Source organism: Taurulus bubalis (assembly GCF_910589615.1).
Source record: "Taurulus bubalis genome assembly, chromosome: 19".
NCBI lineage: Eukaryota > Metazoa > Chordata > Actinopteri > Perciformes > Cottidae > Taurulus > Taurulus bubalis.
The window spans coordinates 9489970-9517862 of NC_136607.1; the positions used below are offsets into that span (position 1 = coordinate 9489970).

General features: G+C 43.8%; 1 protein-coding gene across 1 annotated transcript; it reads right to left on the reverse strand.

Moving 5' to 3' along the window:
* Positions 1-371: 371 nt before the first annotated feature.
* On the reverse strand, positions 372-27744 carry arrdc1b (arrestin domain containing 1b; the record flags this gene model as incomplete). Its single annotated transcript, XM_079235485.1, has 8 exons — positions 372-1719; positions 2382-2817; positions 3246-3422; positions 3840-4022; positions 4400-4554; positions 7622-7672; positions 12439-12549; positions 27627-27744. The coding sequence occupies 8 exons, from the start codon at positions 27742-27744 to the stop codon at positions 1655-1657; spliced, it is 1296 nt and encodes a 431-aa protein (XP_079091611.1). The 3' UTR covers positions 372-1654.
* Between the last annotated feature and the right edge of the window lie 149 nt (positions 27745-27893).

The window sequence follows — 27893 nt, forward strand, 5'->3', positions numbered from 1 at the left end:
AATTTGAGATAATTGAGTTTGAGGGAAAACAGACGTCAGGGGAACTTGTCACAAACAAGTTCTGTTTTACGCGCGCACACACACACGCACACACACACACACACACGCGCGCACACACACACGCGCGCACACACGCACAAAAAAGTGCCGTGTTGTGCACATGTGTGTTCATCACTGACATTTCAGAGTGCTTCTCATCTCACGTATATAACCCAAAAAGAACATTAAGGCAACAGACAGGAGAAAAACAACAACAATAACAACACACGATCGCATTCAGACTGAAACGGTGACGCTAAACACCTGCATCGCATCTCGGAACCTCAATTTGTCCGTTCTGCTCGACATGCAGTCCACTTGCACTTGGCGCATCACAGAAGAAGGGACGTGAAGCATTTCGGTTTGCATGGCCGATTATGTTCAGCTCCACCTGCAGGGGTTTGAGATGAGTTTGCACCAGACGGCCACAAGAGGGCAGTGAAAGACTGAGTCGTCTCTGCAGTCGTCACATCCAGCTGCAGGAGAAACGAGCCTCACCTGCAGATAAACTGTCCTCTGAATACAAAACAGGTGTCGACGCTAAACCTCTCAGCTGTATGCGGCAACAGCACATGATTGCAGATCAAATATTATGATATATATATTTATGTATATATATATATATAAATAAATAGATTGTTTTGTATTATTATAATTTTTTTATTATAATTTTTTTTAGCTCACATAATCAATCTTTTTTCACAAAGAGATCAGTGCACATGTTCTTCTATGTCTATCTTTTTCCTCAACATAAATTATCTTGTGCAGAAGCAAATGTAAATTTTCTAGTCGGTCATGTCGATTAAAACAATGCGAGAAAATATACAGATTCTATATTGACTTGATTTATTAACTAATAGTCAGTCATTTTTGTTGTTGCTGTTCCTGTTTTAAGTTGCACAACTGAGAGGCGTTGCTGAGACTCTGTTTGTCTTCAACACCGATTTATGTCGGATTCAAACAATTTCTGACTTAAGACGCTATAATCACAGAACATCCTACACACTCGGTGTTTAACTAGTTAAACTAGACGAACCCTAACCTCTGGTGACGAGTCTTCCTTTAGACGTCCAGCATGAAGACATCTCTGCCCTGCTGCTGCTGCTGATGAGGACAACTGAGACACAAACGGACAGCGGTGGGCCACAATAACAAGTGGACAATTGGAACAAGAATAATAATAAAAAAAGGCCAGTGATGGATCTCGTCAAACATGAGCCTTCAGGAGGCCAAAATAATTGTCAAGGCATCACAGATGCAACGGTTCATTGGAAAAACAAAACAGGTCTGCCCCATGAAAGAAACATGTTCAATCACTGAACGATCGAAACGCTGTACTTCTTTTAGGCACCGTGATGTTCAGCCGTTCCGTCTGACTCTACCTGATGAGACACGAGAAATTAAACTTATACTCAATATAAGATATGATCCCTTTTTCTTTTTTCTTTTTTACTTATTCTAGGACAAAGAAACAATATTTGGGGTGTTCGTGGAGGGGTGGAGTTATCGTCCATCCTCTGTAACCCGCCGTGTCTCTGTACTGATTTCTCCAGAGTGTCGAATGCAGACAGGTGTGAGCGGGCGCGGCCATGACGCTTCATCACCTGCTTCTTCTCTACTGTCCACTGTTGAAACTGGAGTCAACGCTACTGCAGCTTTCCTCGTAAGTGGGTGGGGGCTCTGTAACGCACAAAGGCAAAAGAAAGATAAAGTCAGTATATATATATATATATATATATAAATATATATATGTATATGAAGTCCTTAATCATGGTTATGTGTGGTCATTACATAATTATTAGATTACATGTTTCAGGATTATTGAGTTTCAACTGTGAATGCTTCAGCCACCAGTGTCTGTCTTCATTAACTGGCTGAGGGTGCACTCAAGAGATTTAAGAGCACTTACTATAGCAAGGTGTTTACAGCATTACGAATACGTAACGGTGCCCTGTGTTTTGAGCTCAGCATTGTCACTCAACAGTTTGGGAATTGTCCGGACCTTTGCATAAGCATAAAGCTGCCTTGCAGGATTTGTAGGTAAGCAATAAAACTTTGGTGTGTGAGTGACTTAGGCCACGTGACTGAGAATTCCTCGTTTTCGTCGTCTCAGGGTTTGCCTATAAGAAGAACATATAGCAACACTACTGTCAGAGTCGACTCTTGGCTCAACACCAGCCAGTGTTTATCCGGTTTTAGAGATTGAACTTCATCCCTTGAACTCACTGAGCACTGACTGTGATAGGGGTGACGTGAATATTTATTGCCCTTTAAACCAAACTGGTGTCTTGTGTGTCCCCAGATGCCCGTGTTTGTCTGCATGCCGGTGTATAAGAACTAACCGTGAGGGTAGTCACAGCTGCTGTACTCTGGGGGGAGGATGAGAGAACAGGAAGTAGGGATAGGAATCACGTTTCCCTCGGTGAAGAAAGGTATGGTGGCCCCGGTGGACACACAGAACTGGGGGGCGGACGCGTCGGGTCGGCCGTGGCCGGGTGGCAGGGCGCTGGGGGACATGGTGACCGGCTGACCGAAGGGGTCCTGCTGAGAGTGACTCTTGGTGGGAATCTCCTCACTGGCCAAGCCGCCTGCACACAGCCCTTCCTCTGGCTCCTCCACCGGCGGAGCACTGGGCATCACGCCTGCCGCGCCGGGTGCTGCCGTTGCGCCGCGGTGGCCTGGACCGGAGAGCATGGGCCTCGACGGAGACAAGTTCACGGCGATGTTCCCAATGCAGATGGGCAGAGTGACGATGGCGTCTGGAGACTTTAGAGACACCTGCAGCACAAACAGGAGCCTTGTTTTATAGATTGGTTATAATTTGAAGTATATTTAGTATGTTTAATGGAGTTAGGAAGACTATAGTGACACACGGCTCTGTGAAAATACACTACTTTACTATACTATCTTTATTTACATTTACAACTAATACTTATGGCATCCCTAGAATACAGCATACAGTGCTATTATTCATTCGCGTGTCAAGAGCTGGTTGCCAGGAAAATAAACCAGAAATAGCTGAAAAAGTAGCTCTAAAATCTTCAATCTTCTGAATGTGTGCAGGCGCCAGCAGGAACACAAACACACCAATCATTAAAAAACAGTGTTGCCCTCTAAGTACGCTCCACTACTTGGGATTATAATTAATTTTGGATGCTCAGGGTATTTTAATATTGTCCACATTTAAACACACTGTACACACTGACCTGAATGAAATAGTCGATGTCTATGAGGCTGCAGCCGCTCAGTACAGACTGAGGAAGAGGAGGGACGATGATCTGCTCTCTCCACTCTGCATGTTTCCCTGCTTTCACGCCGGCGCCCTCCACCTCCGCGATGGTCCGCAGATCAACCACAGGCCGCTTGGTCTTGTAGGTCACTTTCTGGTACGCGGACAAGAAAACATGCGACGGTGACTTCAAGCCAATTCCCCCACCTCAAGCTCATTGGAAGGAAAAGCGTCTCCTTTGGAATGGATCAAGAAAACCTCTCGGACTCGAAGGTCCAGAGAGATTTGGAGGGCGATGCTCTATGAATGAATTAAAACCCTTAAAATGGATATTTCCGGGGGGCTGTGGTCATAATAATGGTATTTGGAAAGGGCAAAGACTATGATTGTTTTGTACGACTCAGTGCAGCTGTTCTGTGCTCAACACCTGAAAGCCTTGGCGAGACACTATTTCCAAAGATGAATCACTGCAGCAGGAAGTTAGCCTCTTAAAAAGGTTAGTGAAAAGGTGTGGTGGTAAAAACAAACAAAAACAAACCAGCATTATTACTGATAATATCCACTGCTCTACCTGTATGAGACTGGCCAGCACACATCCCGTGTCCCTCCCGGACTTGTTGTGGATCTCGGTGGCTAACTTGATGACCTGCCCGGGGACGTAACCCCTCAGGTCACTGCGAGCTTTCAGCATCAGGGTCCCCGTCTTCACCAGGAGGTAGCTGAACTTCTTCGTGATCACGGCGTAACTCGGATTCTGCGGAGACGGAGTCACAGGATAAACGCTTTGTGAGGAAGCCTCATTAGCTGAAATCGAGCAGATTTTCTATTCCTGCATAGTTCCAGAGGATCAGGAAACTCTTGTCAGTCATGTCGGGAAGAGAGTGAGTGATAAGTGAGTAATGCAGGGGAGGTTGAGGAGAACATTTATCAGATCCTGCTTGGCCGTAAAATCAAATAACCCTCGACCGAGGCAAACGCTGATCAAATAAAGAGATGCGTCCCTTCTCCTCCTCTGGTTTCTGCATTAGATTCTAAACTTCTCCGAAGAACAGAAGGCCAACATTTAGGTTTGCTAGGCAAGAAAATAAGCAGAGGGAGATTATCCAAAAAGTTGGGAAACTTTTAACTTACTTCAATGGCAGGAACATCGTTGAGGTTGAGCCGGTTGAGCAGGTAGAAGGGCCTCAGGGCTTTGTGGTCCTTGGAGAAGCGGGGCGTGTCGATGGCCACCCTCACGCGGTAAATAATCTTCCCAAATGGTCCCTCAAAGGATGTCGGCACAGCAGCTGAAGAGAGAATTGCAGATGTTACTTTAGTTGAGTGAAAATAAAATGTAACAAATTATTAAAATGTGGCAATAATGTAATCCCTGAAAAGGCTAAATTAATTGGGCTAAAATTGTAATAGATTTTCTTTTATATTGTTAGTAGTTGGGGCATGTCGGCCTCTATCAGAGTGGTCACAAGAGGTAAGGAGCTTTTCAGACTGATTCCTGCACATTTGTCTTGAATGGAGAGAAAAAAAGGACACTGATTGTTCTTGTGACTCGAGGAAAGGGCAGCGAGGAGCAGGAAACGGGGAGGGAGAAGGCTGGAGGGAAGGAAATTAAAAGACAGGCAGATAAAAATAACTGTTTAGGGACCAACAGACAGCAGGAGAGATAAGTTCAGAGCCAGAGGAAAGGAAGAAGAAAAAAACTCATCTGGAAGTGTGAGCCGCACAAACAATCTGCATGTAAATTCCTAAACACGATGTACAAAAATGTGATTAATGTGCTGTCAAAACAAAGGCTCAGCCACTCTCACTATCGTGGAGCGTTCCGCTTCTCCCTGACCCTCATTCAGATGCTAATGTCAGCGAGGCAGGCGGCGGCTCCACGGACGAGTCTGCTGCTGCTGTCAATAAGAATTAAGCGGGAGATGTGGTTCTGCTGTTGTGTTTCGTTGCAGACCGCTCGGGAGCCAGAACAGAGCTGGGGACGGACTAACAAAGAACAGACTGAAGCACAGGGTGGACTTTCCCTAGAGACGCACCAGCCTGAGCTGCTTGCGGCGGCCGAAAGTGGTGGAGGATTGCGAAATCTGCCAAACAAAGACCTTCCGCGGACTCTTTGAGCTACAGTTGTACTTGCTGACTTTATTTCAACAGGGCAGCCCCCTGACTTTTACTTTTTCAGGATGGACTTGTACAACCAATGAACCTAGTGAGCGCCTGTTGATTTAAACCTACAGAGGCACCTACATTAAAACTGGGCCACATTTGTGGTAAAAGTGATAGTCATGGTGCCCAGTGGATGAATCCTATTGAATAGTCCTCTAGTGTCATCATGAGGGTTGTAAAATGTAAAAAATAAATGAATAAATGCAAACGCATTTCAATCACACATATTTTGTCTCCAAGCATGCATGATTTGACGATTTAAATGATTTAAATGATTTGCTGTACCTGCCATAGAGGAGCTTAATGAAAGCGCTGGAGCTGCTTGTTCAGTATTTGTGGTGGGCTTATGTGAAGTATTCGCTTTTTTCTTCCTTTGAAAAGAACGCTGAACCATTTACTGTGAGCGCAAACGCTTCGTCGCACACTTAAAGACGCTTCAAGGTCTCCATCTCTCCGTCTCTGAGTAGGAACTGTTCTTAAGTTGCTCAGTGTTTATTGGTGTGGACAATGATCAGGAACACAGAGGTTTTTCTTTTTTTCAAGAGGATTTCTGTTTTGTTTTTGAACATTTATTCAATTCCATTCAACTTTATTATCATACAAGGTAGTGCGACCTTAAAATAAAAGCAATGTCATCTGGTAATGAACCACATTTTCTTTCTTTTTTATGTTGCACATCACCATTTATGATGTGCTTTGATGCCGACATGTTTTCATATCTACACATGGACATTTCTCAAAGAGTCTAATAAACCTAACTATCACTACCTATTTAAACCCAGTGTTTAAAAGGCAGGTCATTCTACCTAAAAGACTTTCTGTGCTGCGAGTCTATTTTAACGAGAGATCAGAATCAGTCTCTATGCTGTACCAGCAGGGGGCGTAGGAGACACCCACGTGAATAGGGTTTCACTAATAGGTATCACCACGACACTTCCTTAGCCGATTACTTACATTAAGGCATTCTATTTTGTATTTCAAGCGCTCTAAAAGGTTTTGTTTAAATATGGAAATGATGCAATATCTTATCTTATGTTGTAATTTGCATTCATTTCCAGAACTCAATAAATGGATAAAGGCCGGTTTCAAAAGTATTATAAAAATGATTGACATACAAGAATCAAAGGTTTTTACAGAGACTCGCAGAAAATACTGTCAATAACCATAAAAAAAACATCATGTTTGTAGGAATAGAATGTTGTATGAATGAGGCTATAAATGATATATGAACCCCTGTGTAAAAACCTTCAGAATATATATATGAAACCAGACACTTTGGTTGGTATATGTCGGTGCTAATGATGTTCTGGCTCAGAGTCTGAGAATGAGGAAAATGTCCTTTCAATATATGTATTGTAAAATGCAAATGAGGCATTATCTAATGGTATCCTTTGGGGAATTTAGGAGAAATCTAAAGGCGCAAAAAGTAGTCAAATAAACACCTAAATGGATATTCTGAATGTCTTCTTTCCACTGGTCTGACAGAAGACATGTCAAGGATGCAAACTATCGCCTAACATCTCTGAATTGATTAGTTCCTGAAAATTTTTGCCACGTTTGTCTCCCCTCATCGCTACATGATAGTTAACTGTGCTGATGCCCTCAAGTCCGAGGGTCTGAGAGCCTGAAGACCAATTAAACAGTGACTGCACAACAGGAGAGAGAACTAAAAATATCCCCTCACTCCCCCACCCCTGTGCTTCAGCCCACGCATGAGAGAGTGCAAGATACCAGACAGACACTGCACTGTGTGTGCCCTCGCAGGTGCCAAGCATGTTCAGCTAATCTCTGCGTCATGTGCGTGATTGTGATGTCATTTTTATTTATTTATTATGCATTAGGCTGGTGAAGTGGCATGTGGAATAAAGGGGACTTATCACGGAGAGGCACGTCACAGTCAGCATGTTCCATTCCCACGTCACTTAAGCATTAACCATGTAATGATCCTTCACACGGCATCGGTATCGCAGATCTGTGTCCGTCTGCTTTGTGTGGGAGACAAAGGGCTTCGCGCTGAGCATTTTGGAAGTACACACACGGGGTAAAAGTGTTATGTTATCCGGTGTTATCGCGGCAGCGTGCCCCTTACACTGTTGCTATCTGGACCTGGAAAACTATTACGGGAACTGAAGGTGTGCCTCTGACGTGGAGGAATGAAGTTGAACAGGTCGCCTGGGTTCATCGCACACTCACCTGGAATGAGAAACTGGAAAGGGAAACTGTGCTCGCCTGCCGCCAGGGTTCCTGTGGAGAGAAGAAGTCTCTCAGTTAAATGCAAATGACATGTGTTGTGCAAATAGAGTGAGAATTCTCAGGGGCTGCGTGTGTACGATTGTGTTTATTTCGACTCTTCATATCCCCTCGTATGCATTTGGGAGTCCTGTGGGAATCACATGCTTTCACAGAGGGATGGAGTTTCTGAGACAAAGCCGCTTCATTGTTCAAAGACAGCCGAGCCGAGACGCCTGTTGTAGCGAGCGAAACTAGCACCTGAAACCAATCAGCCGGTGTCGGAGGAAGCGATAACGTGTAGCTGGCAAAGTTGGAGCATTTCTCAGCAAAGTTAATCAATGATTTACAAGCACAGCGGCACCGTGGGGGGCCAGCAGTGATCGACCCAAGGCCGAGTGCATTCTTCTGCTCCGCTGCAACATCTACAGGTCAGCATCGCTGGGATTTAAAGAAAAGGCCTGGTTTAAATCTATATTTCTCAAAGATCCTGTCTATTCCGTCTCTACCAACGAGGCCATTGATTCCTAGTGTCACTCAAACAGGGCTAAATTGTTAAATGTGTTAGGGACTATTTTCAGCTGCGGAATAATACACATTCAGGGATGTAGTGAGTATTTACGGCAGCAGGACGGTGTGTGACTGTGAGACTGTGTGTGTCTTCATGGTGATGAAACATGAAACATGTCACCTAGTGTGACTCCAGGCTCATTGACAACAATGGAGCTCTATGGCACAGAGGGTTAAGACTCTGGATACACAGACAATGCTTGATGGCATCAGTTCAGTTGGAGGTTGTATTTTCAAGTTTTTTAAGTTTTGTTTGCAATTAGAAAAATATAGACTGACATGAACACTAGAAACAAAACAAATGTGTATTTTAACACGTCAGGGTAGAGTTCTATCAAGCAGCAGTGCAGAAGCAAACGAAAACTCGCTGAAGTGCAACAGTATACGAGAACTGTGTGGCTGATCTTATCGGAGGCAGACCTCGCTGGGTTTTCAGAGGCACATGTGTCATTCGGAGGATGCAAACAGGAAGTGCTCAGAAGTATGAAGAGGTGTTTTGTATTACATTTTGATACTTGTTTATTTCACAAGCTCACTTAAATTATGAAGAAGAGCCCAAGGCACTAATAAGAGCCTTTCCATCCCTGTTACACCGGGAGCACCTTGAGAGTCGGCTTATTCATTCTCTAGAGAGGATCCCACAGCCCAATTAAATTCTTCCAGACAGCAACATGTCTAACCTCTTTAGGGATGGGCACAACTCTCAGTTTAGTGAGTGAAGTGCTAAGACTGTGTGTGTCTGTGTCTTTAACGATCTCCGCACTTTTAAACTACTATCATGGCTTAAGAGAGTTTAAGTAAAAAAAAATAGCCAGTTTTCCATCCAAATGTATCGCAAAATTTAACCTAATTTCTAGAAAATGTAATGCTTGTTTCCATCCACTACAGTGATGTGATGAGCAGGAGTTGGATCATCAAGACGAGCAGCAGGTGGGTAACCATCATGCCAGTGCAGAAGAAGAGGACGCAACAAGATGGTCGAGTTGAAAGAGCGGCAGTTGGACCACGAACGGTGGAAATCAGTGTAGAGAAACACAGATGTAAAAGTGATGTTTGTGTTTGCTTCCTGTAAATGGACCCGTACTTGTATAGCACTTTAACTTGATTAAAAAACATATGTACGTTGAAACTGCACAAAAAAAAAAGGTGGATGGAAAGACTGACTGCAACTCACGGGTTCTGTCTCAGACGCAAGAGACACTCATCAACTCCTGGGAAAAAACATTGGTAAAAGCTAATATTTCTCAACACTATGTTGTGTAACTCCATTAGGAATAATAAAACTATGTTTTACTTTTTTAGAAAGATTGATGATAGAAACCCTAAATGGATACTTGAGTTGAGTAAAAGAGACCTTTTCTCCTTAGTTTATTTATTTACTTTTGCCTTGTGGTGTCTAAATACAGCATCCATAAATCGAATAAGATAAGAGTAAATAAGACCTTGAACCCGAGGCTTCTCTTGAAAGACGGTTTCTCGTTTAGCAAACGGAAAGAAAACAACGTTGCACCCGATACTAACTGCGCACAGATGTGTTACGCATCATCAACGGACAGCGTGGAACATGGCAACAAAGGAAACACGACAGCATCTCCAGCGCGGTCTAAATATAAAGCTGTCAGTTTGTAAAACAAGTCCACAGTGTAACCACGACCAGGCTGCGGTGGTGGGAGGAGATCCTTATTTCCTGAAGGTCATTAACTGACAACAGTGACAGGGTGAAGAATGGACGCTGACATCACTGGTCTCCAACCGCCAAGCATCTGTGGCATACCACATTATCAGTCAGCCAAAGCATTGCTGGCTTTGTGTAAGTGTGTAAGTGTGTGTGTGTGTGTGTGTGTGTGTGTGTGTGTGTGGTCTTCAGTCACCCTTCCTGTCTCGCTCCCCGTGTGCCGCTCAGCCCTTGGGGGAAGAGCGGCCCATTTTCGGAAGAGAATGGGATACGGAAAAATGGCAGAGATAAAGGGGCGCGCAGAAGGAGGCTGTGTCATGAATTATTTATGTCCTCCTCCGTTTGGGAGTGTGATGCCTGGTGTTTTACACCGTGCACTGTGTGCATGTGTGGACTGAAATGTGGAATTACTTTTTTCCGTTTGCTTTAAAGATACTGCAAATGTGGTAAACATGGTGGTAATTATTTAGTTTCATTTATATTAATCCCCACAATGGTTTTGCACAGTAATGTATTATAGACTGATGTTTTTTTGTGTGCAGTTTTTGAGACTAACACCTAAACAATACCTGAGTTTCAGTGGCAATACCAAAGTGATTAACTTTAAGAAACATCAAGTACTTTTTCCTTTTATGAACGAAAGCATCATTCTCGTGTAAAATTATTGTGTTTACAAGCAGCTGTTTAAGCGCTTTACCTAAACGAAATAGTCTAAAGCTGGCAACAATCTGGGACTACCAAGACAACACAGCTGACCAGCTGACTCTGCTAGCTGATACTTGACAGCTTTACAAAATGAGTGTTGAGGTTTTGATGTCCAGCCCTGTTGTTATGTTTATCTTTCACTCACGTCTCCTATGAATACTTTGTATATTTCAGCCTGACTTGGCGGTTTGTTTATACTGACCGTTTGGCACTTTGCAGATGTCTCTGTTTTTTATATATATATTTTTTTAATCGTTATACAAGGCCGGCCTCCATGCACCCACATAGCTGTATGCCAACTGTGAGGCGGGTGTGTTCATGTCTGTGCCCGTTTGTTTGTGCAGTCTGAGTAATCCAAGCCGTAAAGCTTAAATTTCATTTCCCCATTTGACGTTTGCTCTACATTTGCTCAAACTGTTCTAACCGAACGTTACACTTATTTACGGTGTTGCCATAATGACGTGTTCGATTCACCCAGTTTCATAGTAAGAAAGATGGAACAGAAAGGAGTGGAAATGTCTGTTGTGATCCGATATCAGAATAACTAATATTATAACACTTTAGTAATAAAGACAAATATAGTATCTACAATGCAAAATATCTTCAGTTTCAGCTTCAGAACCTTATTTGTGTTTCTACCTGATAGCTTATCTCGTCATAAATGTTCCATCTGTAATGTAGAAGTCTAAAGTAGCATAAAATGGATAAAGGTACAGTACTTGAGGAAATACACTTTCCAGCAGTATAGCACATATACATATCTATATATCTATATCTATATCTATATATATATATATATATATATATATATATATATACATACATACATACATACATACATACATACATACACACATACATATATATATGTATATATATATATACACACACACACACACACACACCTGGTTTGGTGTATGCCACATGATGAAGCATGTGTGGGCGTGCTTCTTGGTGTTTCCACCAGCATGGATCACACGCTCCAATGACTGCCATTAAGTCAGTGCGATTTGCCTTTACGACACATTTTAATGCATGCACGGCACATTCCACCTCCTGGCTGTGGGCGGTATTGGCAACCAATACGAATATGGAAGACGACCCTCCAATAAGGGTCCAATAAGCTCTCATTTCCGCGGGGCGAGCGATTGGGGATTCAAATGAAACCTGTCCCCGTGGCGCATGTCCGACCTTCGGATCAGACACTGCCGACCACGACTCACCTCGGGGGAGGCGGCGTGTGGAGAGGCCGGCTGGAGCATGACTGCTAGGTACCGCTACTCGGACTGATTGAGGCTTTAACGCCGCACTACACGGCTGCTAAAAACCCGCTGCTGCCTCTGAGAGATTAAGCCTGTTGCAGCAGATTTCCCATAAACCAAATGAGGCGAAAGGCAGGAGGCTGCAGTCCCGTCACACGGTGCTGTTGTGAGATGGGAGCTTCTGACATGTCAGGGCTCTCAGGGAACAGGGATAAACCACTTTGATCCACATATAGGACCTAAGCTGAGAATCTGCAGTCGCATGAAAGTGATGTGCTTAGCTGTTAAAAAAACGTTTAGAGGTTTAGACCAGTTTCATTCAACTTCTAGGCAACCATTGGTTTGTCACACTGTATTACACATAAGATTGTCTTCAGCTTTCTTCATAGTGGGCACAAATATGACTGAAGATAACAATATGTCTGCTATTGGATCTTCTTTTTTTTGTGCACCAAATGGACAAACCGTGGTGTGATTCTTAGAATCCTAGAATAAAAAAAAAAGTAAGGCCTGAACATTATGGTCACCATTGATGCACACACAACAGAAAAAGCTTTTGCTGCCATCACCTTTGTCGGCAACAGACAACGTGCTGTTGAAGTACTGCTCCTCCAGAGTCCATGCGGCCTCGTTCAGTTTGTTGGAGATCCCACATGAGCCCTGGCAGTTCACCTTGATGGCTGTGGAAAGAGGAGAGAAAAAGGAGTCAATCGACTGTCTGAAAGGTTCACTGTCCTTGTTTTGTCTGACCATAAAAAATGCTCTGCGTCAACACCTTCTGGGAAATTTGCTATGTCAACTGTCGCTCTGATTCACTTGTCAAGGAGTAGCAGCATTATCAGGGAGAAACTAAGAAGGCTATGAATCATAGTGCAGACTGTTTGCCAAATGTCACGCTACACCTGCGTTTTACTGGGGGGATGATGGCTATGAGGCAACAGGTAAAACAAAGAGGTCATGCGGTTTGAAATGACTCAAATACAGGTGAAAGGGTGATTGAATGCAAATACGTCTTTTCACGCTTGATTAAAAATAAATCAAGGATAACTTTTTTATCTGTCGGCACAAAAGAACTCAGGTGAGCAGCATTAGCAGTAGCCAGAGTAGTTTTTTTTGTTATCTGGCTCCACTATCTCTAACAACCACAATCATGCTAAGTGGTCCCACAATGGTGGTTATCAAGTACTCTGTAAGTCAACCCAAGGGTTTCTCTATCTGGCTCTGGTTCACATACCAGGGGCCGTGTCTACTGGCAGCAGAGCGGCCTACTTTACAAGCAAAGAGGCTAATACTCGGCTAATTAGGGATGCACCAATCAGACTTTCAGTCCCGATACCGATGACTGGGCTTTGGGTATCGGCTGATACAAAGTACCAATCCGATGCCAGTGTTCAATAAACCGTCTGCCTCCCTGTGGAAGAGGCTGGGATCATTCTATGCGTCAGGCTCGACTTGGACATTGCTTTCTTAACATTGTAAAAATAAATATGACCAATAAATACATAGATATACATTCATTGAATTGTTATTCATCACGAAAATAATAACACCAGCAACTTGGTAAACAATGCTGATAGAATAAGGCTGAAATATTGGCATTATACACCATAAGAATATACACGTATATAAGCAACACATTAATTTAAGACAACAGTCAGATATATTGTGCCCCAGATGGGGAAGTGATATTAGGCTATAAGCCTATTAATTCACACATTCACAGTGTGCGATTTTTTTTTTGTGCCAGCTGTCATTTCTGCATTTGCCAAATTTGGTCTAAACTGTGTTGCTTGTATGCTTTTAGCCTGGCTCACCTGGCCGAACCTTTTAGTAGCACAGGTAATTAGGGACGGGTATCGTTTGGGTTTTTCCCGATACCGGTGCTAAAACGATACCGGTGGCTAAACGGAGCCTGAACCGATACTTTAAAAAACAACATTAAAAGACATTAAAGCCTTTTTTTATTGCCAAGGCAATTTTATTTCTTCAAATATTGGCATATTGGCACCGGTTTTCTGTACCCAACCCTACAAGTAATGTGTGCAGCGGAAGTTACCATGACGATCTACCCAGATAAGAAGACAGAAGACCCAGAGTTAAACCTGAAGTTACCTCGCTAACCAGCTCTGCAGTGGTTTAACACAGTCCTCTCTTTGACCCCTCCTGACCCCTCCTCTCTCTATCCCTCTTGTCGTTCTGTTGATCTGTCTGTGAGGAAATGAAATCTCTCTGATAATGCGCGCGCACGCGCACACACACACACACACACACACACACACACACACACACACACACACACACACACACACACACACACACACACACACACACACACACACACACGTGACAGAAGCCAGAGGATTAAACAGTCCCAGCCTCAGTATTATCTCAGTATTCTGACAGATATGGCCAAGTATCGTTCTAAATGTTTTAGTGGCCTGAATGTGACATCTGACTTTCTTTCCTTTTGCAGTACAGCTCGGGGCAGGTGGAAATGTCATTACTTGCAGGTGTTTGGACAGGACATAGAGAAATGTTTTGGATAAATTAAATTTGACCTGGTGGTGGTGGAAGATGAAAAGTCCTTAAAAACAATCCTAAGGGGTGTGGGGGGGGATTTACCCTCTGGTCACCATGGATATCTGTCCCTACTTTAAATTGATGCATCAACATCGTGTTCATCCAACAGTCAGATAGCTCATTGATTTGCAACATTCCCCACAATGGTTTAATACAAACAGAGACATGAGGGAGATCTCCCTCATGAGAGTAGAACAAAATGTCTACCCAACGTCGTCTTTTTTTCCAAAACCTGCCAGACCGTATTTGATTCGTATTTTAATTGACATGATAAGAACATGTGAAGTCAAACGTTCCCGAACAAAAGCCTCAGACTACTGTGTTTGACCAAATTACAGGATTGCACATCAACACAGGATCCTATGCTGGCATTACAGAACCCCCCCCCCCCACACGCACACACACACACACACACAACGTGGCAGATGGCTGGGCTCTCGGCACAGTTTGGTGGAAAAGGGGAGGAACCTCTGCCGGTAAAAACTAGAACCAAAATCTGCAGCTCACAAAAAAAAAAAAAAACAGAGCGCTGCCCTTCAGCCATGCAGACTAACGCACATGTATCTGGTCATTAACCAAACCCCGCAATCTGCTCCTGCAGCCATCTGCCTCGTTCTTGTGGGAGAATAATACCTTCATACTCCACATTACCACAGCTTTCTGGAGTCCTCACACTTCACAGGGGCAACATTAGAGGTGTAAAAGTAGACAAATGTGACGGGGAAAAGGGAGCCATTACTGTAGCCATTACTATATTGTTTACAGCTGTCTGTTGTGGAAAAGGGAAGAGCTTAGCCCATGAAAGGTCGGCACAGGGGTAATCTGTTCATGTCCCAGGCAGCAGCAGCAGCAGCAGCAGCAGCAGCAGCAGCAGCAGCAGCAGCAGCAGCAGGAAGAGCGGCTGCAGCACAGCTGACTAGTGAATAGCTGTGTCATAAGAGATGCGCTGCTTTGGCGGACAGACCGGCGGTCTGCGGCTGAATAATGGGGCCGGCCTCTACGCAGACGCACGGAGCCGGATGGACCGGGAGTAGTAATGATGTGTCCGATGAGGCGCGCGTCGAGACATGAAAATTATATGTCCTCATGTTTCACCATGCTTAAACCATGAGTGGCAGAAGGAGTCCAAAACCCGAACCTAGACTCTAGTCTTTTGCCTGGTTCTAGTAGAATCTCCAGGGATGTTTCATGCTGGCAGAGATCAACTCTGTTCTTATTCCTGTATGAACACGCAAGACTTTCCCTTTGTCCCTCACGGGGAAAAAATTATGGAGACTTCAGTGAGAATTACTGACATAGTTACACGCGCATGTCGATCCTCTTCTGATGTTAGATGAACGAGAGTCAGAAGAACGAGTTCAGAACAAAAATAACCGCATTGAAGAGAGGATCCTGCTTGTGACTCAGCATCTCACACCAAAACTACCAGGGGTCTCAAACTGCCGGTCCCCGGGCCATTGATTATATATGTGGTGAGTAAGTTAATTGCCAAAGCAGGAAAGCCGTTCACCGGAAGGTTTGCATATTGCTGATATTCTGTGTCTAGAAAAGAAAAGCCGGTTGAGCAATATCTCTCTCTCGGTTAAACACAGTGGCAGAGTAACATTTATGATCCGTTACGTGAAAAAAACTGAGTTTTTAACGGCATACTCTGTGGCGCTTGACGAAAGCACAGACAAAACCGACAATGCTCAGCTAGCCATATTCACGAGGGGTATTAATGACCAATTCCAAGTGACAGTGTTTCGTTTCCTCATCTTATTATTTCATCGACTGTGGTCAGGCTTCCTGGGGCCTTCCTCACCCGCACACCCTTAAATACGATTACGTCACGTTGAGGCCCAATTGTCAAAGACTCTCCAGAGTTCAAATTTGATTGTGCTACATTTTTATATAGTAAATGTATTGGCTCTCTAAAATGAATGTATTTGCCTCTGCTCTCACGTTTAATACATTTAGTTATTCTCATTAACTAATTTGCGTTCATAAGAAACGTGGTCTTTGTTGGTGGTGCAGAACTATGACTTATGATAAAACCATTATATGTAGCAGAGCAAGATCTCTTAGGTGTGTTTTAATTGATTATAATATAAAAAAGTAGGAAAATAATCCTTCTGAGTTTTGAAGTGATACAGTTAACCTAGCTCCAATCATGGTTTGAGAGTCTGCTTTTGAACAGCAACATCCTCCAGTGTATGACATCCCAAAATTACTCATAGCTATTCACAGACTGTGTGGGCTGAGACGCACAAGAGGCCTAATTCTCCTCTCCAATAAATTCATTAGCACATGTGTCCAATCCTATTATCACATTAAATATGCCATAATTAAGATCACTGTACATATGGTGCAATAGTGGCCTTAGAATGTGCCAGAGGAACAAGTAGGATTCCAGTTAGGTTTAGGCAACATAAACCAACAACATGCGACCCGGTGATATACAATGCACAACCCAGAATAAACTGGAGCCAGAGACTACTATACGCATTATCTTTTCTCTCTTTTCCAGCTTGGAAAAGCCAAGCATGAAACACATTGTCAATAAGAAGTGCTTTCTTCTTTTTTAAATTATTTATGTATATTGACAAATACAATGTGCATAAAAACAGGTGGATGAAAAAGTCTGACAGTATTTATTGTGCAAATTCCGGAGATTAATCTCGCACTCACAGATGGCAGGGGTAAAATGCAACACATCAACAATATGAAAAAGTAATGGCAGCATTTGGTAATGAGAGATGTTTTTGGGCCAAATGCGGGGAGACTGTGGTTCATGGTCGGTGCCCGGACTGTACCACTAAAATTGTTTTCCAATTCAATTTGGGGCAAGAAATAGACCTTGAAGTTCCAGATTCATGCTGAAATTGTGATCTACGATGCCCAGCTCAAGTAGTCCAGAAATACTCAACTCAATTCACGAGATTTGGTTTGGTTTTGTGAAGCCGACAGTTTCCAACTCCTCTACACACCAGCAGCCATGGATCACACCTTGCTGCTGCCAGCACAGGAATCCTTGCCAGGAGCCAGCTCTCCACCGATTAAACCACAGCCTGAGGGAGACCAACACTCAGTAGTGAGAGAGAAGCCAGCAGCACAGCTCTGACTCAGCAGCTGCCGGGATTTGTTGCCAACACACTGGAGTCCGTCCAGGTCGTCTCCACGGTTCAACGAGAGCTGCTGTAGGCGGAGATGATCCCGGTGCTGCTACTCATTAGACTTTTACGAACTAGACTATAGTGTGGGCAGACAGATTCAGGAGAGAGGATGCAAACCACGGCGGTTCAAGGTTTGGCTGCCGAGACATGACTGCTGTGCTTGTTATTATTGTGTCTAATGGTTCTGTGATGTGGGTTAGAACAGGGCGTTGGTAGGGCATGGAGCCATGTGGGTGGCAGGCAAAGGTGTGGCGCTGATGGGCATGTGGGGGAAGGTGAGATTTTCCGTTATGTGAACTGTATCCTGATTGTAGTGCACCTGGATGGCCGAACGTCTCAGAAGGGATGATAAAGCCAAACTTAAGATAAAAATAAATCATAAAACGAGAAATAGAGGATGCTGATGCTGATATAATATCAAGTCATTTGTGCCACACATTCTCTTTCACCTCTCCCTGTGCAGGAATGTTGTCCTTCAGGGCACTCTTTCCTGGAAATATGTGCCAGTTACGCAATACTGTTGTTTGCTCTGTCACGGGATTTTCCAAACAAAAGCGCAGCTTCACTTCCTGATCAAGTTCCTATGTTTGCACTCCGGCACGCATAACAATGCTAAACATTGAGTGAGGAAAAAAGGACTTCTGCAACAACAGTTGACCCTTTCCAAGAGGAAAGAGGCCGAACTGTGTCTTTGGGAGAAAACCATTAAGTCAGAGCTTGCTGCTTGTTGCATCATGACATGGGAAAATTAGTCAGCTTGGAAGGGGAGGTTGCTGGGAAGCTGGGCTGATAATGTCAGCTCCTTATTTACACTGATTACGCAGAGTCCAGCTTCAGCTAATGGCTGGGGAGCACAAAGGAGCCTCAGTTTGTTTAAGGTCTGAACTACTGGAAACAAAGCAGAATGAGGAAACCCCCGACTTCTCAGACACAACACAGCGGAGAAGAACCACGGCCGCTAGGATTTCATCCTGACGTGGGTCATGACTCATGAGTGTAATGAGAGCAGATAAAGGACCATTTGAATTGCTTGACTTGATCGGCATTCCTCACATGCGCTGGAAAGGCTCCTCGGACGTCACGTAGACATTCCAGCATAATGCCTGTGTAGTCAGTGTTGAAGGACAGACTGTCCTGTGCTCGCTTTATTCACAGAGAGAGTCCAACAGAACGATACTGCACAACGATGAATGGCAATTTAGTATACCATTCATCGCAAATTGAAAGACTCATTTCGGCAGCGAGGTCAGAACTCAAACAGAGAGGACGCTTTCTGGTCCGAGTTTCGAGAGAATTCATTTTTTTCTTGTGGCATCAACAAAAGCTGTGAAGGACAGGGAACTAGAAATTCTAGTATATCTTTTCCACAAAAACCCCCGAGAGGTCACAGCCTTCCCTTTGTACAGGACAGCCTGAGTAATCCGACGCTACTTTCACCAGCCTCATTAAATCTTTAGGCGCTGCAAAACAATTAGTCCTTCTCTATTTTCCAACATCTCTTCTCTAATGCTTCTCAGCGAGACGTATCAAACGCAGCCACCTGATCTCATGATCTATCACTCCTGGCCGTAAGGGAATCGCCCTGCAGCCGAAGAGAGCCTGGGCTGTTTGGTTCAGACCTGTGCTGAGTTACCGCTCTGTTTGATCAGGCAGAGACGCTTCAGTGAAGGCAAGAGGCAATTAATGTATGGCTTCATGCCCTCCATCGCGGCTTATCAACCGTCAACTGAGAAGCAACAGGGAACAAAAATTCAGGATCTACACTCAAAAGTGTCGAAACGTTCATTTTGTGCCTTTGTGCGTGAAGACCGACGAAGCATGAAGATGAGGCCAATCAGATCTATTAGACAGTGTGAGGCAGCCTTTTACATGATTTAACAAAGTTACTGTGTTGTTTCTTTGTAGCTCACTGTTGTGCCACTGTGATGTGTTGGAATGGATATTAAAAGAGGAGACGTACAGAATGTCAATTGACTGAGTGCATTGTGCTGGTTATTTATTTTAAAAAAAAGAGCTTGTTAGACGACTTGTACTGATTGTAGTTTTTCCATATCAACAATTAATCCAAAGCCTGTATGCAATGTACCTCAGTTTCCCTGGTCGAACTGTCTGGTTAGTTCCAGACATTCTAAAGTTTAACTGATTTAGATAATGTATGACTGTAACGGGAACTGCACACCCTGCTTGGAAAGTAATCTGGGAGCGTTCAATCACGGACCAGCCCGACACTCACCTCCTCTGTGGCTGCCGACGAGCTACGCACGCTTCCAGTCAGTTGATGACGCTCGTGCTTGCGTGTGTTTGAGTTTAGGGCGCATACATCTGCATGTACGTTCGCATGCATATGAAAGAGGCTTATCCGATGCAGAGGTTACATCATGGGAAACGTGTGTAATCTGCACTCTGCACCCTCGCGCCACTGCATCGTGCCACGAAATTCCCACATTCCACCGACGTTTCCCGGCCTAAAATCCAGACGGACATCATGGCCGGGAGACGCGAGCACCGTCTCTGCGTTCAGTCTTTGAGGACAACAACACATTTAGCAGCTGTATTGTGACCTGCTTTTCATTATACAACAGGGAGCAACAAGGGAATTAATTATTTCATCCTCCGGATATTCCTTTCTGTTTCATTGTCTTGATAGTTGTATGTGTAAACTCTGCCGCTGAAGCTCACTTTTGGTGGTATCTACATCTATATAGAGCCCTACATTTAGGCATTGGATTCTCCCTCGTGGCGATCAGCGATGTCCTTAGTTGACCTGACCTCACTGTACTGGTATCAGATACAAAGCAGATTGTTGCCTGAATCAATGTGCATCTTTAAAAACATGAATTTAAGATCAAGGATGTTGAGATCAGGATGAAAACTGAGGCAAAACAATGAATCATTTAAAACCTGGTGTAATCGTGACAGTTAAGATCACTAGATCAATTATGAATCGTTGTAAGTGTGACGGCAAATTTCCACTGTGCTAGTACTTTTTATCTTTGGAGGCCTTACTCAACAACAAGACCGTAAATAACATTTATGGTTTAAGTGCCTTGCTGAATGACCACTCAGCAAGGCACTTAAACAGGACGTATTTTTCTCCAGACACAGATAAGAGGTGAGCCACAGAATGTTTAGGTTAGGTGACGTTGTCCAGGTATCTGTCAGGTGTCATCCTTTTTTCAACCACACGGCTCAACTCTCTTTGCATCCACATTCATTATATTTTGATGTTCCTTGCTCAAGCTGATCTTCACTGTGTTTTGCATGCAGCTACGTATCAGCAGTAAAGATATCTTTACTCTGGTGCAAAGTACAGTCGTCAGCTTTAAGAAGTGTTTCGAGACATTTGGTATCAGCGGACGCCCTATAGCGAGTTCAGACCTCTGCACAATCTTTTCTCGATGTGTGTCCGACTTGCTAGTTGTGCTATTAGTGACGTTTAGGGACACATGAGCCCATTATCATGAGCTAAACTTTAGAGTTTGAAGGAGGCCGACACAGAGCTCGGTGTGTTATGAACATATACATTTCCATGGATTTTCGGGTGTCATGAGGGACCTTCTGTTCATTGGTGAAATAGGTTCAACAACAAAAGCTACCGGTGGTCTGGAGCTTATAGAATACAGTGGGCCTCAGGAATCGTTCTAAAGCAGACGACGTCTTAGTTTTGTTCTTATTTTGTTGCTATTACAGCAGCCACCCTAACTTCTTCGGGAGCAGTCAGAGTTGTTTAGAACGAGGGTTCACCTCTCCGTGTCGTCTCACACACACCTAGCAGCCAGAAGCTCCTCACATATACCACACACACACCAGCCAGTAGAGGTTTTTGGGCCTTAGTTAAGGTGAAGGGGCTGTTACGTTGAACCAGCCAGACAACTCTCCCGCCACCACCAACATTATTCTGAGACTACAGCTCTATGAACGGGCCAAATACAAGCATGTGTCCCGCAATGGAATTATTTTCAACTGTGACAAAAGACGAGCACTGTCTCAAAATGTAGGTGAGGAGGGAGAGGTCGATGGAGGATTAGCAGCATACGGGAGGAAGATAAAAAGATGATTGAAACCTCTCATAACCGCTCAAAAAGCTGAACGAAACACACACAAGTTCACCTCCAAAAATGGGCTATAAAAGACTTAATCTGTGTGTCCTGCAGTGAGTTATTCAATCTGATGTCTCACTTCACATCCACCAAAACCAAAGTAAATACCACATATTGCTTTCTGCTGTCTTTAAGATTATGGCACATTTGTTTTTGTTTATGTACAATGGTTCACATAAACGTTAAAGATGCAGTAATATATATTTTTGGCCTCTTGGGTCAGAATGATCCACAAATGGCATTAAAGAAATATCGGACCCTTTTTTTTATTGACCGTCGGTTGTTTGGCGTTAGGCAGATAGTAGTGCGTTCATGAGAGATTGTGTGCTAAAATAAGTCCTGAGAATTTATCACAACAAATGTATCTTGAATCCAAAACTATGAGAGAATAATGAGGCAAAAGGCTTCAGCCTTCACTTACGGTGCTCTAATTGTTTATATGAAAATATTGACCATGGCATCTTTAAATTGCGGTTGGATTGAGATTATTCATTCGACATGTGGGGCCTGCATGACCACATCACGTGACCACAAGACCAACGTCTTATCTCCCAGTTGATATGGAAGACTTCTATCTTTAGTTTCTTTGTTAGCACTAATCAACGTTTTGTTCCACATAAAGAGTGACATCCTCTCTGCAAACTTGCTTCTACAAAGCATAGGAAGTGGGACAGCTTTTTAGAGAGGAAGAGGGGGAGTGATTTGCGGTGTGTGTATGAGGGGGAGGAGGGGGGGAGAGAGGCTGTACTTATCAGGGGAAATGAGACAGAATCCTCTTATGACAGACCTAAATAATAACCAGCCGTGGGGTTAGGCTCGGTTGGTTATGGGGGTCAAAGGATAGTTATTATTAACATGACTAAGTCCATGGGGAGAGGGAGCAGCTGGGGCCAAGATTTCCAGCTGACAGCACCACTTCTATGGGCACAGTGCTCTGACTGATGAAGTACTGTACACAGGGATCGATGCCACCCGCCCACACAGAAGGGAAGCGGAGAGAATGGAGTCACTGTTAATCACACTGAGTAATCATATGTCACGTTCTGGACAAAAGACACCGTCATGAGGGAATAAAAACTCCTCCAGTTCAACTTTATTTACACAGACAATATGACGCTGTATCGTTAGCAAAACTCAAAGGACATAAAAAAAAACAGAAGACAGAAAACAAGTGCTCTAAAGAATCGGATCCAGAGGTATTAATCACAAAACAATTGACCAAGCTCAAGCTTTCAGACCAAAGATGAGGAAGAACTCTCGAGAAAACACAAACATAAACAGACTTCATACTTTGCCCCTTTTGTTTTTACTAAACCTTTTGAATTTAATTACCAAATTAAACGTCTTTAAATAAAAAATGTACTATTCTTATTACTGTTATTAGTAGCGGTATCAATAGTGGCACAACCACCAGTACTACTTGCAGTAGTAGTTGCAGTGGGAGTAGTAATAGTAGTAGTAGTACTACGTAGTACTATTAATTAGTATTTGTAGTAGTGGCAGAAATAGTAGGGTTGCACTAGTAGTGTAGTAGTGGTAGAAGTAGTAGTACTAATAGTAGTCTAATAGCCACAGTAGTAGCAGCACATAGTACTAGTAGTGGTAGCAGTTGTCACAGTAGTAGTATTAGTAGCAGAGCAAGTAGTAGGAACATATGAGCTCTGGACACATTTAAAACAATAGATTTTTGACACATAATCCATCCTCAGGATGTCTCAGTGCACCACTTTTACTTTTCAGACACATCACTGTTAGTCGCCCTCGGGGCAGTGATGTCATGATACACTCAGCCGCCCCCTGCCCACCCAAGTCTAGACGGTCACACAGAAACCCCGGCCTGCAGGGATGTTCTCATGAGCCAGATCAAAGAGATGCTCACACATCACACACTGGATTCATTGATTTATTTCTTGTCAATTTCAGTTTTATTTGAGTGTTTGCCTTAAGGAAGCCAAAACAGTGATGAATGAACTGCTAAGACGGCCTTAATCGAGTCTGTGAATCCTGCTTTTGTCGAGTATCTCCGAGGAGCGTGCACTCCCCACGTATGTGCTCCTGCCTGCGCCGTGTTAGAGACCAAGTAACCAAGCTCAAACTGGTTGATAACTAAGAATACATTTCTCTTGTTGCATCAACCCAACATCCCCGCTGTCACTTCCCACAGTAACATTGTGAGGAAACACCAGTCACAGTGAGAGAATGATGAGAACGTTATCGAAGTAACAGAATTATAAACCTGTCGTTTTGCAAGTTGCACAAAGTATTAGGTTTTTGTTTTTGTTTTTTTTAGGTTACACTAACACAGAGTATTCAATGAGACCACCGCAACGACAATAAATGCTGTCTTTCCGAAAATCAGGTTTTGGTTTCCTGCGTCACTGGAGATATTTACAGAAGCACGCCAGTGATTTAGAATCACACATAAAATGAGGGGACTTGCCAGAGACATAAGAAAAACAAAAAAAATCAAGGCAACGGAAGCTGAGGGAACCGACACCCACTGAACATTGACCACATGCTTCATGGTTGTCCTGTGATTAGCAGTCCTTAATAGATTCTCTGTTGAACTGATTGCTGCTGTGTGAACAGGTGCTGACTTGCACAGGATGGAACAAACACGGCGGCTTAACCCACAGCCACAGAAAGAAAACCGAAAGTTGCTAATTCAAGTGACATTTTGACTGAAACGAGGGGTAGCAGGACGGATTAGTAATTCTCTGACTCTTACCATGTGATTCACAAACCCCAATTCTAAACGTGTGTGTGTGTGTGTGTGCCTACACATGCCTGTGGCCAGGTTCGTGTGAAACCGGGGGGGGAGTCTAGTCTTGTTTACATAAAGCCGGTGGTTTGTATCGCCACAGATGATGATTGGGTTACAGTAAATGTTTGTGTTGCTGCTTTGCTGAAAGCTAAGGGAGGCTCCGCTATAGTCACCTGAGACACAAAAGAACTACACACCTAAAATGTTCTCATTTACACTCGCTGCCATATCAAAGTCAACTTTGATACACAGAGGAGATAAAAAAATTTAAAAATTAAAAGACAAATGAGACGACAGACGGGCAGGAAGTCGGATCAAGTCGACTTTCGCTTGAGTTGATTCATTTCCTGTTGAGCTTGCCGTTTCAAAACAAACTTCCTTTCCAAGCGCATGCAGTCACCAGGGGCTGTACGTTCCAGCCTTTGGGTGTTGGGGCCCGAAGCAGACCGTCAATACGCGTCCCACATGAGATGAAATGCCCGCACAAGCTGAGACACTGAGTCCAAGCGGGAGCGTCTCGTGTATCAGCAGACTACACATCCTGCTAAGTGCAGGCCGACCAAGACGCGGCGGGAGACTGAACCAAACAGACGGACTGGCTACGCCCACAACCTCAGATCTATAACACAACATTAATATGGAGGGATGACCCTGCGGCTTTCTGTCAATACCCCCAAATCAGGAGCAGCAAAATCTAGTTGGTAGAGGACATCTTTACCAGGATATTATGATGATTTATAACAACACTTGAACCAAAGAGCTGATGATGGATGCTTCTGAAAAACACAAAGATTATGTGTGACTAGTTTTGCAGAGATTTTGTCATATACAGGACAGTGGAGGACAAATCATGAATTTGGAGACCGAATTTCAGGCAGTCCAATAGCTGTCAATACTTTTCCCTCGAATAAGGTATTTACTGTATTGACATTGACAGTAAATCACGTGCTGCAGTGCAGAATCATGGTACATGAACAGAATTTCCAGTAATACAAGGTATACACTAGGTCGTACTGCATGTCCAACATTATGTGTCAGTAATGTGTGTAAGTGGATCATTCACGCACTTTTCATTCATGCAGGATTCTGCTTTAACGACCGACTTTGAGAGGAAGCTAATCAATAGAAATGCTGTCTAATGGTCTCCATCATCAATAATACAGTGAGGCTGCGAGTATGGCCTCGACCATATATTAAGCATCTCAGAGTGTGCATCTGTTTTATCATCCCGCTGTATTTATTGCGTCGTACAACCTGGTAACTGTACACACACAATGTGTAAATAAAAACACACAAAAAAAAAATATCCATACAGCTCATATGGTGCCACAATCTGTGTAACTTATACCATGTGTCTTAGTTCAGCCCAGACACAAACACACACTCAAAGGACGTGAAAAACAAAACTTTACAGTCCATGCTGATACTGTATGCTGTTGGTCCTACCCTAAAAAACAGTGCTGCTCTTTAATCTTTGGTAAAATTCCTAAAACCGACTGTCAGGCACTCTCAACCACTGAATGGAAGCGAAATGGGAAGGTGGGGCCGGGCGATATGGCCTATTCTATCACGATATAGGTTGCTTCAAATTTCAATAAAGATATATGTCACAGTACAGCATGTTTGTAGAATAATAATACATTAGTTTGTATGACATAACCACATGGTAACCACACTCCTCTGTATTCCTCTGTATTCCTCTTCTCAAGACACAATAACAGGAGACGCATGCATTTCCTGTCTGATTGATGGAATCATCAGCGCTCGCGGTTGAGAGGGGTGATGTCACTGTTACACATAATGCAACCTCAGCATTTACAGTACATTAACGGGTCGGCTGAAAGCTCCAGATGCAGCCCAGACCAGTCCCCTCAGTTGGAGTACCTTCGGCCCGGGAAAGTGGGCGGAGGACTCTCACTGAGGGCAAAAACAAACACCACCTTGTACATCGCCTCTTCAAACACACGATCACAGGCAAGCTTTAGTGCCATTTAACGTTCTGTGACACAAGGCAAGCGAGGGTTTGTGCTGTAACAGAAAAAATGCAAAACAACAGAATACAATAAAATTATGTGAATGTTTGGCTTTATCTTCATACAAATGTTCATACGTGTGACCTCAGCAGGACGTCTGACCTCTGCTGTAAGCCATCTGCCTCAGGTCGGCCTGTGCATGATGGCAAATTGATCTCGCTCCGCCTGACCAGCCCACAGGTGGACGTGGCTGTCCCATATAAGATATGTTGTTGCGTTTTTAATCGGAATCAGAGCTTAGCCCATCAACATTTTTTTAATACAGAAAACAGGTGTCTGTTTTTTGCTAAGTGAATACATGTCTTCTGCTTTTTGTCTCTCCTCTTATTTTATACACATCTAAGATGAAATGTTGTTCCCTGGCTTGCACTTTTCAAGGAGCCCTCTTCATTTACAGTGTCCCTTTGAAACAGAGCCTTTAGTTAAAGCAGATAGCAGCCCCCATTATCAGACACTAATCCCCACAAGGATCGCTTACACACAATAGATTCTCTGTGTCGCTTTCCTCCATGGCAACTCACAAAAAAAAAGCTGTTCTCCACCTTGCTAACCTACTTCACCCCTCATTCTCAGAGCTCGTCAAACGAGTTGGTCGGAGATGTTGACATTACAACTTTTTGAAGGTCCTTTACACCGTAAAACAATTAGAAGAAATACGTTTTAATAAAGCAAAAACAAAGCAACACTTGTTCTGCTGCTGTTTAAAACAAATTCAAAGGGTTGGTTAAACTAAATAAAAAAAAGATGGAAGCAACATGTTTAAACAAGCAGGTTGTGGGGTTTAAGCAGCACCAGCTACGTTAGCTCGTTGGGGCACAACAACAGAGTCCACGGCGGCTCGTGGCGGGTGGGAGAAAAACGCACCGTCCACTCCCCAGCTCAGCACCACATACAACCGCCATGTCCGCAACAGTTCACAAGTATATAAGTATGAGCCGATGACATATATGCATATGTACATGTATTTAGCCCTCTGCGCTTCCTCGTGTCCAGCTTCGCGGAAGAAAAGTTTATTTACGTCGAAGCCTTCGCCGCGCGCTTCACTGAACCAGGCGGCGGATGAAAGACACGCTGGCAACGTTTCAGTCTGTTGGATAAAATGTTGACGGGAAGCTTCACACTTACCTTTGTAGTGCAGTGCGTTGCCGGTTCGTATTTTCACAGTTCCGCTAATGGACTCTCCCGGACCGTAAACCACCTTGTTGTTGGCAAAAGTGATATCAAATTCTTGAAGCTTTCCCATGGCTCCGCTCCTCCGCTCCTCCGCTCTGCGTCTCTGAAAGCAGCGAGGAGGCGACGCTGCGCTCACCTGCTGCCGCGAGCCGGGTGACGTCACGCTCACGGCCTGGCGAAAGTAATGGGAGGGATGATAACCGATGCGCTGAACGTGAA